The following is a 14796-nucleotide window of genomic DNA, read 5'->3' as shown; positions in this document are numbered from 1 at the left end:
AAAATGACATGAATCCAGTAGAAACCGTACTTCGAATTTTGAATTTTGAACTTTCTGTAGTTCAGTGATATATGGTATAGTATTCTCTTATGATGCTGGGTAGCGACAGCCAGCCACAGCTCCTAAGCCGTGTGATCACGAGAGTAAACAACGGATACACTTAAAACTGTTCTGCACCCCCACAATCATTATGTTTCTCACTTTCAGTAGAGTATTCAGTAAGTTACATGAGATACCCAGCACTTTATTATAAAATAGGCTTTGTGTTAGATAATTTTGCTCAACTGTAGGCTAATGTAAGTGTTCTAAGTAGGTTTGAGGTGGGTTAGGCTAAGTATGATGTCCGATAGGTTAGGTGTATTAAATGCATTTTTGACTTCAGATATTTTCAATTTACAATGGGTTTATTGGGACGTAACCCCTTCATAAGTTGAGAATGATCTGTGTACAAATACTATACAATCTAAACCCGTGACTTCACTTGTTATAAGAGAAAGACAAATTGAAACTACACTGAGATACCATTTGTCGCCCAAGAGGATGAGGGAAATTCAAAAGCAGTGTACTATACATTTTTTTAAAATAATTTTTATTTTGTTATATTAGTCACCATACAGTGCATCCCCAGTTTTTGATGTAAAGTTCCGTGATTCATTATTTGTGTATAACACCCAGTGCACCATGCAATATGTGCCCTTCTTAATACCCATCACCAGCCTATCCCAGTCCCCCACCCCCCTCCCCTCTGAAGCCCTCAGTTTGTTTCCCAGAGTCCACGGTCTCTCATGGTTCATTCCCCCTTCTGTTTACCCCCCCTTCATTTGTCTCTTCCTTCTCCTACTGATTTTCCTACTTCTTATGTTCCATAAATGAATGAAACCATATAATTGTCTTTCTCTGCTATACATTTTAACTTCTAATTTTGCAATAGTCGTAGAGTCACAGTAAGTTGCAGAAATCTATCCATGTGCCCTTTACCCAAGTACTTCCAACTTCCCCCCCAAATGGTGACATCTTATATAGCTGTAGTACAATATCAAAACCAGGCAATTGACAATGGCACGTTACCGTTAATATACTAAAGACCTGGGGCACCTGGCTGGCTAAGTCAGTGGAGTCGCAGCTATGATCTCAGGGTTGTGTGTTTGAGCCCCACATTGGGTGCAGAGATTACTTAAAAATAAAATCTTGGGGAGCCTGTGTGGCTCAGTTGGTTCAGTGTCTGACCTTGATTTTGGCTCAGGTCATGATCTCAAGGTTGTGAGATCAAACCCTGTGTCGGGATCCATGCTGGGTGTGGAGCCTGCTTAAGATTCTCTCTTGGGATGCCTGGGTGACTCAGTCGGTTAAGCGTCTGCCTTCGGTTCAGGTCATGATCCCGGGGTCCTGGGATGGAGTCCCGCATCAGGCTCCTTGCTCAGTGGGGAGCCTGCTTCTCCCTCTGCCTGCCACTCCCCATTTGTGTGCGTGCTCTCTCTTTCTGGCAAATAAGATCTTAAAAAAAAAAAAAAAAAAAGATTCTCCCCCTCTCCCTCTGCCCCTCCCCCCTGCGCTCGCTCTCTCTCTCTCAAAAAAAAAAAAAATCTTAAAAAAAAATATGCTACAGACCTTAGTCAACTCTCAGTATTTGTTTTAACTGCATTTATTTGTGTGTGTTTATTGGTGTGCATAGTTCTATAACTTTTTCATGTGTAGATTACCATAATCAATACCACCATTAAGATAGAGGACTGTTCAACACACCTTTTTGTATTTATATTCATCCCTCAACCTACCCCCATCCTTTTCTCCTGACAACTGCTGATATGTTCTCTACCTCTATAATTTTGTGATTTCTAGAATGGATATAAGTGAAATCATATAGTATGTAGCATTTTAAAGTTGACTTTTGGACTAAATATGATATCCTTGAAGTTCTTTTAGTTTGTTGCATGTAATTAATTATTATCCCTCTGTTGTATTCCTGTGAATGGCTGTATCTGTTTGTTCAACCATTCACTCACTGAAAGATATTTGAGTTGTTTCTAGCATTTTGCTATATTGAATAAACCTGCTATGAATATTTATGTAAAGGTTTTTGTATGATTTCTATAGAGTTTTCATTTCTCTATATTAAATGCCCAAGAGTGTAACTGATAATTTTATAAGTGCATATTTAATTTTGTAAGAAACTGCTCAACTGTTTTGCAGTGGGGCAGAACAGATTTACGTTCCCTCCAGTAACATATGATAGGCAGCAGTTTTCTCATCAGAATCCATGGAAGATGAACAAAGTGGTAGAACATCTTTAAGATAGTGAAATAAATGAACTGTTAAACCTGAATTCCAAATCTGATGAAAATATCCTTCAAGAATGAAGGGAATGTAAAGACATTCTTATAAAATGGAGAACTAAGGGAAATTTGTCACTAGCAGATCTACTCTTAAAGAATGGCTAAAGGAAGTTTTCTAAAGAAATTAGGCTTTGTAACTTCAGAAATGGAGAAGAACAATGGAAGGGGTAAAAGTAGAAGCATGTATGATATATTGAGTTTCATAAGTTAAATTTGGTTGAAGCAAAAATTATAGTATCTCGTGTCATGAACAACATATGTATAAGAAATACTTAAGTACTTAATCCTTATATTTTAAAAAGTGGGGGAGTAAATTGAACTTCATAAAAATTTTAAAATTTGGTGCTACATATCACATCATCAGAAAAGTTTAGAGACAACCCACTGAAGGGAAGAAAATATTTGGAAATCATATTGTTTTATAAGGAATCGATATCCAGAATATAGAAGAAACTCCTACAACTAAATAATAAAAAGGTAGATGACCTAATTTTAAAATGAACAAAGATTAAAATAAATATTTTTCTGAAAAAGATATACAAAGGGCCAATAAGTAGAAATGAGAGCCCTTATACATTGCTGGTGGGAATGTAAATTTGTGTCATTGCTTTGGAAAAGAGTTACCATATGACTTAGCAATTTGTCTTCCAGATAGACCCAAAAGAAATGAAAATACATGTCCATGTACATGAATGTTCATAGCAGCATTATTTTTAATGGCTCAAAAGTAGGAGTAATCCTAGTGTACATCAACTGATTAGTAGATGGATAAATAAAATGTGGTGTATACATCCAATGTGTTATTCTTCAGCAATAAAAAGAATGAAGTACTAATTCATGTTACCATATGGATGGGTCTGAAAATAATATGCTTTGTGAAAGAAGCCAGTCACAAAAGAGTATATGTGGTACGATTCCAATTATATGAAATGTCCAGAGAAAGCAAATCAATAGAAAGAGAAAATAGATTATAGTTGCCTAGGGCTGGGTGTTTGGAAGCAATGGGGAAATGTGGGGCAACTGTTAATGATCATGAGGTTTCTTTTGGTGATGAAAATGTTCTAAATTTGATTGTGGTGATGATTTTACAATTACACGAATATACCATATATCCCGGAGCAAACCCTTAGTATATTTAACAAACTTGGTTTAACACAATTTCCCGGAGACTACTCTATAAGACTACTTTTCCTTTTCTTATTTTTCTCACTGAACACTTTGAAAGTCAATCGAACAACTAAAAAGAAGATTAGAAAAATAACTTACAATGCATGTTTTCCTACCAATTGTGGTAAAATATGCATAACATAAAATTTAACATTTAGCCATTTTTAAGTTTACAATTCAATGGCATAAGTATATTCACAGTGTTATACAACCATCACTATTCTCCATTTCTAGAACTTTTTCATCATCTGGATTCAGTATACTGTAACTCCCCAACCCCCTGTCTTCACAGTCCCTGGTGACCATCATTCTGATTTCTGCCTCTAGTAGATTGTCCATAATTAAAAAGATGTACAATACAAAGTGTTGGAAAGGATGTGGAGAAATTGGAAACCCCATACTTTACTGGTGGAAATATAAAATGATGTAGCTATTTTGGAAAGCAGTTTGTTAGTTTCTTTAAAAGTTCAGCATATGTTTATCATATCACTGAGCAAATTCACTTCTAGGTATCTCCCCAAGAGAAATAAAAGCATGTTCACAAAAACATGTATACATAGATATTCATAACAGACTATGCATAATAGTAATCAACTAGAAATAATCCAAATTGCCAACAATTGGTGGCTGAACCCACACGCTGTGATAGCTCCAAATAGTGGAATACAACTCAGCACTATAAAGAAATGAATGATACCTGAAACAACATGGTTGAACTATAAAACTTATATAAGTGAAAGAAAATAGAATGCAAATTGCATGATTCTTTTTTTTTTTCTAAAAAAAGATTTTATTTATTTATTTGTCAGAGAGAGAGCACAAGCAGGGGGAGCGGTAGGCAGAGGGAAAAGCAGGCTCCCTGCTTAGCAAGGAGCCTGATGCAGGACTCGAACCCAGGACCCCAGGATCATGACCTGATTCGAAGACAGACGCTTAACTGACTGAGCTACCCAGGTGTCCCAGCATTATTCTTTTTTTTTTTTTTAAAGATTTTATTTATTTATTTGACAGAGATAGAGACAGCCAGCGAGAGAGGGAACACAAGCAGGGGGAGTGGGAGAGGAAGAAGCAGGCTCATAGCAGAGGAGCCTGATGTGGGGCTCGATCCCACAACGCCGGGATCACTCCCTGAGCCGAAGGCAGACGCCTAACTGCTGTGCCACCCAGGCGCCCCCCAGCATTATTCTATTTATTTGAAAAATTTTCAAAATTTTTAGAAAAAGGCAAAAGAGATAAAATATACATAGGGATTGCCTGGGGCTTAGGGTTAGAGGTCTACCTTAGAGTTAATATGAAGACACTTTTGGGGTGAGGGAAGAATTCTAAATCTAGAATGTGGTAATGGTTATGCAGTTGTATGAATTTACTAAGCATTAAATTTATACGTTATTAAAATGTATTAAATGGGTGATTTGAATGTATAAATTTACTGATTATTGGGGAATGACTATCAGTTATGGTGAAGAGGTAAACAAATCTTCTTCCTAGAAAATAAGTACATTACTTGAAAGAATATTCAAAAATTACTATTTGGGGACTCTGGATATGGACCAAAAACTAAGGATGAAATGATAAACATGTAAAGATTCTAGAGTTTGGGTAACAGTAATAGGAGAAAATGACCTTTTTGCCTGCGGCTTCTCTTATTCACATCTACCAGGAGCTTGGTGAGTGTGATAGTTCTACCAGAGCGAAGTGGGCCTGTGAACAAGCCATTTCCCTTCTAGGCAGGGGATTTACTTGGTTTGGAGTAGTATGTTAAAACCCAAGCCCAGCAATGTTTCCATTAAAGGTAGTAAACTTGGTAGGTGATGAGTAAGGGATAACGTGTAGCTCTGCTAGCCTAAGATTGCAGTTCAGTTTGGAGCCAATTTGTAGAACAGAGAGGAAAAATGTTAGTGAAATGTAAGTAGAGCCTCAAGACCTTTGGGATGACATCAAGGGTACCAACATATGTGTAATTGGAATCTCAGAAAGAGAAGTGAGAAAGGGGCAGAAAAACATTTGAAGAAATGAAATATATAAATATTTATCTTTCTCTTCCCTTAATTTCTTTAAAAAGTAGAAATTGTTTTAGGGAATAATTATAACATGTTTCTCAGTTGATAATACATATGACAACAGTAGCACAAAGGAATGGGGAGGAAATACAGCTATATTGGAGAAGGAGCTAAAGTTTATTGCAATTAAGTTCGTAATTAATGGACAATCTTGTAATCTAGGTAGCACCTTGTAACCTATATAGCAACCACTAAAAAATTACTCCAAAAAATTAACAGAGGAATTAAAATGTTGACAGTAAAAATAATTAACACAAAAGAAGAGGATCAGAGGTACAATAAACACCTGATACAAAATAAATAGCAAAATGGCAGACCTAAATCCAATTATGTGCATCATTATATTAACTATAAATGGACTCAAGTTAAAAGACAGTGATTATTGGACCAGAATCATTCAGATTCGAAGACATAATTGGTTGAAGTAAAAGGATTGAAGAAATGTACCATGCAAACAATAACCATAATGGGACCGGGGTGGCTATATTAATATCAGACAAAATAGTCAAGAAATATTGCCAGAGAGAAAGATATTTCATAACAAGAGGGTCAATGTAATGGGTAGATAAAACAAATATGTGTAAACACCTACAGCATAGCCCAGCAAACATTGAGCAAAATCCAACAGATTGAAAGGAGAAATTATAGCTAACATTTACAGCTTGAGATTTAAATACTTGGCTCTTAATAATTGATAGGAAAAACTAGGCAAAATTTATGCAGATTTATAAGACTCAATTAACACTGTCAACCAGCACAATATAACATTCCCTCCCTGAAGCCTGTAGAATTTGCATTCTTTTCAAGAACATCTGGAATGTTTTCAAGATAGACCTTATAGTTGGCCATAAAACAAACCTAAATAGCTTTAAAAGGATTAAAATCATGCAAAGTATGTTTCCTACAAACTATGGAAATCGATAACAGAATGAAATTATGGAAATCTCCCAATATTTGGAAATAAAACAACACACCTACCTATAAATAACTCATGGGTCAGAGAAGGAATCTCAAGGAAATTAGAAAATATTTTGAATGGAATGAAAATAAAAAGTGAACATATCAGATATTATGAAGTGCAGCTATTCCCTTGCATAGAGGGAAATTTTTAGCTTTAAATGCTTATAGTAGGGAAGAAAAGTGGTCTGAAACTAATAGTCTTTGCTTTTCCCTTCTTCTAATCCGAAAAAGAAGAGCAAATTATAACCAAGCAAAACAAATGAAGTAAATACTAAAGATACAAACAGAAGTCAACAAAATAGCACACAGTGCAGTATTGGGGAAAATCCAAAGTTGGTTCTTTGAAAAGATCGACAAAATTGATCCTCAGAAAGTTAAAAATATAATTATCATATGATCCAGCAATCTGGGTTCTGGGTTTATACGCAAAAGAATTCAGAGCAGAATCTTGAAGAGATATTTACACATCCACGTTCATTGCATCATATTCATGGTAGCATATTCTGTTGCTGGGTGAATGGATAAAGAAAAATGTGATATATGCATACTATATGATAATATTACACAGCCTTAAAATAGAGGGTAATCTTGTGACATGTTACAACATGGACAAACCTTGAGGACATTTTGCTAAGGGAAATTAGCCAGTCATAAAGGTGCAAATACTCTTTTCTTTCCATTATTTTGACCCTCTAAAATACACAAAATCATAGAAACAGAAAATATAAAGGTGGTTACCTAGGGCTAGGGAGGGAGGAGGAAGAATAAGTGTTTAGTTGGTATAGAGTTTCAGTGTTTCAAGATGAAAAAGTTCTAGAAATCTGTTACACAACAGTCTGACTAAATATACGGAACTGAACACTCAAATATTGTTAAGATGGCAATAATGATCTGTGCACCAAAAAGTCGATAAATCTGTGGCTTTACTGAATTGCAGGTTTGAGTCAGAGCAATAAGGCAAAAAAATTAAAAGCATTAAGATAGGAAAGGGTGACAAATCGGACATTTCTGTATAATGGATTGTTGTAATGGTTACTGTATTGTGTAAAAATCATTGAATTATAAACATAAAATAGGCAACTTTTATGGTATGTGAATTATACTTTTGTAAAACTTTTCACACTGAAAGAAAAATTAACATTGCCCGTGTAGTATTAGTCCCTGGTGTACTTTAGGCTAAATTATTTAGGGGCGCCTGCATGGCTCAGTCAGTTAAGCATCTGCCTTCAGCTCAGGTTAGGATCCCAGGACCCTGGGATCGAGACCCACATCAGGCTCCTTGCACAGCAGGGGTCCTCCTTCTCCCTCTGCCTTCTGCTCCCCTTGCTTGTGCCTCCACTCTCTCTCTCTCTCACAAATAAATAAAATCTTTAAAAAATATTTATAGTTCAAATTATTTATATCTGAATATCATGACCTGATAATGATCTAGTCATGAGCAAGCATTTTCCAGCAGGCCATAACACAGTAAGAACTGTATGTTCTTTGGATGAAGCTCTCCATGGCTGATTTTATGCCTTTTTTTTTTTTTTTACCTCCACTTCAGGAAATTATTGTCTCTGTCATTTACAGTAAAGCCAGTCAACTGTTTCTAGAGTTTATATGATTGATGTGCTGGGGCACATTGTATCTTTTCCTCATTCCTAAAGTGGCATTCTCACCTTCCAGTGACAAGAATAATCTTCTAGTATAGTGGAAGCATGTTATTTGGTCAGGGGTGTTGTAGTGTAGCTGTGTATATCTTTAGGCTCAGTGATTGGTGAGTAAAGCTTAACTAGAATTTGCCTTCTTTCTTTCTGTAAAGGTGCTTGTGAGCGAGGATTCTGACAGTGATGGTATTGTGGCCCACTTTCCTGCTCATGAAAAACCAGTGTGCTGTATGGCGTTTAATACAAGTGGTATGTCCTTCTTTTTGCCATTTATATCATGGGTTTTTCAACCAATTTTTTTTTAGAAATGGAAAATATGAAATATGGAATCTGACTTTTCGTAAATGGGTCAGTGTATATCAGAAAAGTAAGTAGTGTTCAGTAAGTGATTCTTGAATGAACTAATTTAAAATAAAAATTTAGAAATCCTCTAAGCATTAGTTTTGCTCTCAAGAAGGTGGTAAACGGTGCTGTTGAGTTGCGTTGATTTCTGTATTATAATTAAGCGGAAAAGTTCAATATTCCAGACTATATATTAATGTCTGTAAGTGATACTTTCTTTGTAACTTCAAGTTTCTTTTTCATTTTGTAGTATATTATAAACTACTTGTATCTTCCCCTGTTTTTTGGTGGTAGTTTCTGTTTTTCTGCTTGTTCTTAAGGCATTTGATAAGGAGAGATGTTATAGTATATGGAATGCCCTACTACTTTTCATTTTCTTCCTCCAAACTTTTTGTTATATAAAGTTTCAAACATAAAAATAGATTTAAAAGATAATATAATAATGATCCATGTATCACCACCTTACGTAGGTGTTCACATTTCATATGTATAATAAATACGTATGTATACATATGTGTATGCATATATATGTGTATATATATATATACTTTTACACCCATGTATGTGTAATATCTATACATAGACATGTTGTATTTTGTTGAATTATTTGAATTTAAGTTACATATTTTATGACATTTCACCAGACTACAAATTAATCATACATTTCCTAAGAATAAGGACCTTTTCCCATGTAACTAGATATTGTATTGTAGTTCAGAAAGTTAACACAATATCTTATCTAATATCCAAGCCATAATTTAAAATTTCTCAATTGTCTCAAAAATGTGTCCTGCAACATATATAATGCGATACTGTGTTTGATCACATGGACATGTTAGTAGCCCATCAAAGCTACATATTGGAGATAGGTTTTTCTTGTGGAGATTAGCAAGTAATCTGTAGAGTGTTATTTTGGCTTCATTTCTGAAACGACTTTTTACTTAATAGTGTTGTTACATGGAAGGCTGTAGAATGGTGGTTTTTCTAATTCTATCATGTTTTCTGCGTGATTAACTGCCGTTCTTCTATTAAAAAAAAGTTTTTTCTCATCAACGAGGAATGAACCATAGTTCTCTTGTATGTAAAGGGCAAGCTACACACTTAATTCTTTCTCTTTACCAATTTTCATGGTTAGGAATGTAATACTTAGAGTGGTATAATTCCACTCTAGTGGAACTATTTTTAAAATACTTTGTTTTTAAGTAAAAGATAAAATTGCTCTTTTGCTTTCAGAGCTGAAATAATCTTCATAAACTTACAATCTTTTCTGATCTTATCCTTTTGGTTGATGGATCTGAAGAGATTGTCATTTTTATCTTATTCTGCAGAAATGGTCCTATTAGTTAAAATTGATGGAAAGACCCATCTTTTTTTCCCTTTTCATCTTTCCAAATAAAGAATGATGGTAGGAGGATAATATAGAGTATTTTGAATAATCTCCTTTCTAATATATTAATTAGTCATTTTTGATAGAGAGGAAGATTTTGCAGTGATTGTTGATCAGTAGGATTGATTTAATTAATGAAGACAAAGATTTATGGAAATGCTCTGAATGTTATGGGAATTAAGTTAAATTTGAAGAAACAGTCTGGAAGTTGTGTCACTTACAGCACTCCACTTGGAGTAACCAGTATGACTCATTTTGATAGTCCATCTGTTATGTCAAATCTCCTTTGTATTAATGTATATTTCATATTACCATAGTCAGAGTGCTTCAGACATTGGAAGCTGTATTTTTTCCTGCCTGTGGCTTTCCGTTAAAATAAGAACATCCTATATAACCTAAAGAATGTTTTAGTTATCTTTGTCGTTGTCTAACAGTGAGTTCTAGAATTTTGATGTACATTTTTTATTTGATTTCTATTTGAACCCCCAAATTTGTCTTTTTATGATAAGATTAAGAATTTTTACATTTATACCCACTTTTTTGTGTTCCTTATGCACTAGTTGTGTAACTCTGTGATATAACTTATCTTGGAGTAATCATTTCTTTAAATACTTGTTTCCCTGCCTAACCTCTGGGTTCCACTTTCTGTTAGGATTCAGATTCACTCTTGGTGGTGTACATTCTGTCAATTTGGACAGTATATAATGGCATGTATCCACCCTTATGGTACTATACAGAATAGTTTCACTGCCCTAAAAATCCGCTTTGCTATTGTTCATCATTCCCTCCCTCAACCCTTCACAACCAGTGATCCTTTTACTGTTTCCATTGTTTCAGTTTTTCCAGAATGTCATGCAGTTGGAATCTTACTGTATATAGTCATTTCAGAGTGGCTTCCTTGATTTACTAATATACATTTAAATCTCCTCCATGTCTTTTCATGCCTTGATTGCTCATTTCTTTTTAGTGCTGAATGACATCCCATTGTGTGGACATACCATAGTTTATTTGCCATTTGTGTATCTTTGATGAGGTATTTGTTCGGATCTTTTGTCCATTTTTAATTGGGTTGTTCATTTTTAAATTGTTGACTTTTAAGAGTTCTTTGTATATTTTGGATAACAATCTTGTATTGGATATGTGTTTTGTAAATATTTTCTTGCAGTCTTTGTTTTGTCTTATTCTCTCGAAAGTGTTATTTAATTTTAATGAAGTCCTGCTTATCAATTATTTCTTTTATAGATCATTCCTTTGGTGTGTAGATAATCTCTTTAAAACGTATAAATTGACATTCTTCTGCTGTTGTATTCTTAAGTCAATCTTACATCGACTGGTGTTATTTCTTGGAGGGAAGATCATTTTATGAGAACTATTTTATGAGTTTTAAGATCTCTTGTTTTTTTCTTGAATCTCAAATGAGGCTTCTTAACTTCTATCTAGGATCTGGGAGGTCCATGGATAGAATTCAGAGAGTATGTGAACTTGGGAAAAACTACATCTTTATTTTTTCTAATCTTTGATGAAAATTTCCTTTACTTATGAATATGTAAAATCAATGAAATATTAGCTGTACCAATGAGTTTATGAGCAGTGGAAATAACAGATGCTTTCACATCCTTTCTATCTTATTTGTATAGTTCTCTCAATATTGCTTATGGTTCAAAATTATGGTAGACCCTATATTTTAATATATAACAAAAAGCACATATTCTGTATGTCAATTTTTAAAATCACAAGTATTTTACTTTGTCTTAAAATATATTATTCTGAGAAAGTTGTTTCTAGGCTTCACCATATTGCTAAAAAGATTCATGGCACTAGAATGTTTAAGAGCCTGTTATCCAAAGGTTTCTGCATGGTGTGATTTAGCCTGTCTAAACACATTGGAAGCTAGCGCTTTCACTGGAGACTCCATTCACATTGCCCGGCTCAGGCTCGGTGATTGAGTTAACAAGTGACATTGCCTACTCACAGAATCTGCTAGTATGATAGAGACTTAAAACAAGGAAGGAAAATCCTTTGTGGAATAAGGACAGAATGCCAGGAGTTGCATATTAACTTGGTTTTGATTACTGGAGAAAGTTCTTCAAAGGAAGTCAGTTCTAAACTGTAACCTAAAAGACGGTTAGCTAGGAAATAATGATTCTGTGTCTGGTATATAAATAAATATTAGTTGAATGAATGAGGCAAGAAAAATATGGCACATTTGACAAAGGTTGTGAAGCAGAGTCTATGCAGTGGACTCATCCGTTTATTATATGGCAGATGTATTTTTCAATGTGTCATCATTTCTGCAACATTTTATAAATGCTTTGTACCTGTTTAAATATTTGAATTAAATGGAGGGTTCATAACTCAGCAACCACTCACAAAATTGGTTTGCAAAACCTTTCACAGAAGATGGTGGAGATTTCATGCAACTGTTTGCAATTCATCTTAGTTATTTACTGTTCGGCTCTGAGTATTTTTGCTACTCAGAATATGACTGTTACGGCTTGAGTATAAGCAAGTGTGTCTATAAAAGACTCAATTCTCAATGATTTGAAAGCCTTGACCTTTTTTTTTTTAAGCTGGTCACTATCTGAATTGTTTCTTATTTAATGACAGTGGACTCAGCTGTGGCTGCTAACTCTTATCTAGCTCCTATGATTATGTGACATTTTGTCTAATTTCTGTATCGTATTTCTTGTTTTACCTTAACCCTCTCAGATTGAGACATATATACCTACATACATATGAAATGTTTGAAGCAAGAGGCTACATTGCCATTTGTAAATGCACGGATACCTTAGTGGTTGTTATTTCCCCTTTAGTTATCTATGTTACGGTTTTATTTTATTTTTTTTATTTATTTTTATTTATTTATTTATTTTTTTAAATAATGATTTTTTATTATATTATGTTAGTCACCATACAGTACATCCCCGGTTTTCGATGTAAGGCTCGATGATTCATTATGTTACGGTTTTAAAAAATATTTTTGGGAGATCAAATGTTGTATTTTCTGTTCATCTTTAACCACCCCAATAAATTTACTTATGTTATAAAATGAGACAGTTTTCTGTTCTCTGGTTGAATTAGTTTTACTAGCTTCTGAACTTTTATCAGTTGGTATTTTGTAGAAAGGTATGTAATTTAAGTGGGCCTTAACACAGTACTCATGATTTTTTTACTTAAATTGGTCTTTTCAAAATATGACTTGTAGATCCTGTAGTAACACCTTCAGTTTTTCTTTACATGTATCCATACGTGCCTCTAAATTTATTTATATCAGTAAGTTTTAACAGTTTTGCTCCTCCAATAATTCTTTTATTTGGTTAAAGGCTTTTTCATGGGGTATGTAGTGTGGCCAATAATAACAATAGTGCTTGTTAGGATACTTTTTACAAGTTTAGGGAAGTTCGTGAAAAAAAAAACAAAAAAAAACAAAAAAAAACAAAACATAACAAAAATGTTGATGGTGTGTTTTTGTTTTTAAACCTTATCTTTCTCTAACCGCTTTACCTGAACATATCCTTATTATACTTAAGAATATACATAAATTTCTGGGGCGCCTGGGTGGCACAGCGGTTAAGCGTCTGCCTTCGGCTCAGGGCGTGATCCCGGCGTTATGGGATCGAGCCCCACATCAGGTTCCTCTGCTGTGAGCCTGCTTCTTCCTCTCCCACTCCCCCTGCTTGTGTTCCCTCTCTTGCTGGCTGTCTCTGTCTCTGTCAAATAAATAAATAAATAAATAAATAAATAAATAAATAAATAAATAAAATATAAAAAAAAAGATTGATTTAAAAAAAAAAGAATATACATAAATTTCTTAGTCTTTTTTTTTTTTTTTTTAGAAAGGCATATTTTTGGATGACAGAATTATTAAAATGTCCTGGACATACATCAGAATTCAAGAAGAAACCAGACCTGTTGTCCACCTTCTGAGAAATTTTGAAAGCAATGTAAAATGTACATGACGAAATAACACTCCAAAGTGAATTACGGAGCAAATGTAGGTTGTTTGACCGGGTGGTGTGCCATTCGGTCTCGTATGGGGCCTATTCAGCAAAGAAAATAAGGGCTGCCATTAAATAGCGTTGTGAAACTTCTAGTTCAGCAGCTGCACGCAGTTTGTTTTTCAGTTTCTCCTTCCCATTCTTGTTTATTAGCTGTGACTCTGAGTCCTGAATTAAAACAAATATTTTAATGGCAACATTTATTATTTGGTTGGAAGTGCCAGAGAGGCCTCCAGTGCTTAGATCTGGGCAGATTTCACTATGGGTGGTGTAAATTTGTTCCTTTCAGTAATTTAGATACACAATGAGTAATGTTTTCTAGGGAGCTTTTTTTTTTTTTTTAAATTAATGAACTTTATTTTTTTGAGGAGTTTCAGGTTCACAGCAAAATTGGAAAGTACAGAGAACTCTCATATAATCCTGCCCTCACCCCAAACTGCCCATAGTATTGACATTCCACACCGTAGTGGTAGTTTAGAGTTGATGAACCTACATCATAATGACACATCATTATGAACCAAAATCTGTCGTTTAACTTAGGGTTCCCTCTTGGTGTTCACACATTCTCTGTGTTTTGACAAATTAATATTGACATATATCTACCTTTGTAGTATCTTACTGAATAGTTTCATTGCCTAAATGTTTTTCATCATATTTAGGACTTCTCAGTTATTATTTCTTTAAACATTTTTTTGCCTCTTTTTTCTTCTTTGTTACTCATCGATAATCTTTTTGGTGGTATCTTACAGGTCTCGGGGGCTCTATTCATTTTTCTTCATTGTTTTTGTCTCAAACTAGATAATCTCAGTTGATTTCTTCTGCCAAGTTCAAATCCGCTATTTGAGTCCCTCTGTTGAAGTTATTGTACTTTTGAACTCTAGAATTTCTATTTGTTTCTTT

The 14796-nt window shown here is 34.4% G+C and overlaps 1 protein-coding gene across 21 annotated transcripts in view; it reads left to right on the top strand.

The window, feature by feature from the left end:
* The window catches only part of BCAS3 (BCAS3 microtubule associated cell migration factor), a 578553-nt gene that overhangs the window by 170743 nt on the left and 393014 nt on the right, over positions 1–14796 (top strand). For all 21 annotated transcript variants that reach the window (XR_008961213.1, XM_057317873.1, XM_057317874.1 and 18 more), the window contains one exon: positions 8325–8418. Coding sequence is in view for 20 of the 21 variants with exons in the window: in XM_057317873.1 (XP_057173856.1) it covers positions 8325–8418 (94 nt within the window). In the remaining variant the exon portion in view is untranslated. The remainder of the gene's footprint in view (positions 1–8324; positions 8419–14796) is intronic.

Source organism: Ursus arctos, unplaced genomic scaffold (genome assembly GCF_023065955.2).
Source record: "Ursus arctos isolate Adak ecotype North America unplaced genomic scaffold, UrsArc2.0 scaffold_24, whole genome shotgun sequence".
Lineage (NCBI taxonomy): Eukaryota > Metazoa > Chordata > Mammalia > Carnivora > Ursidae > Ursus > Ursus arctos.
This window is presented reverse-complemented; position numbering and strand designations above follow the sequence as displayed.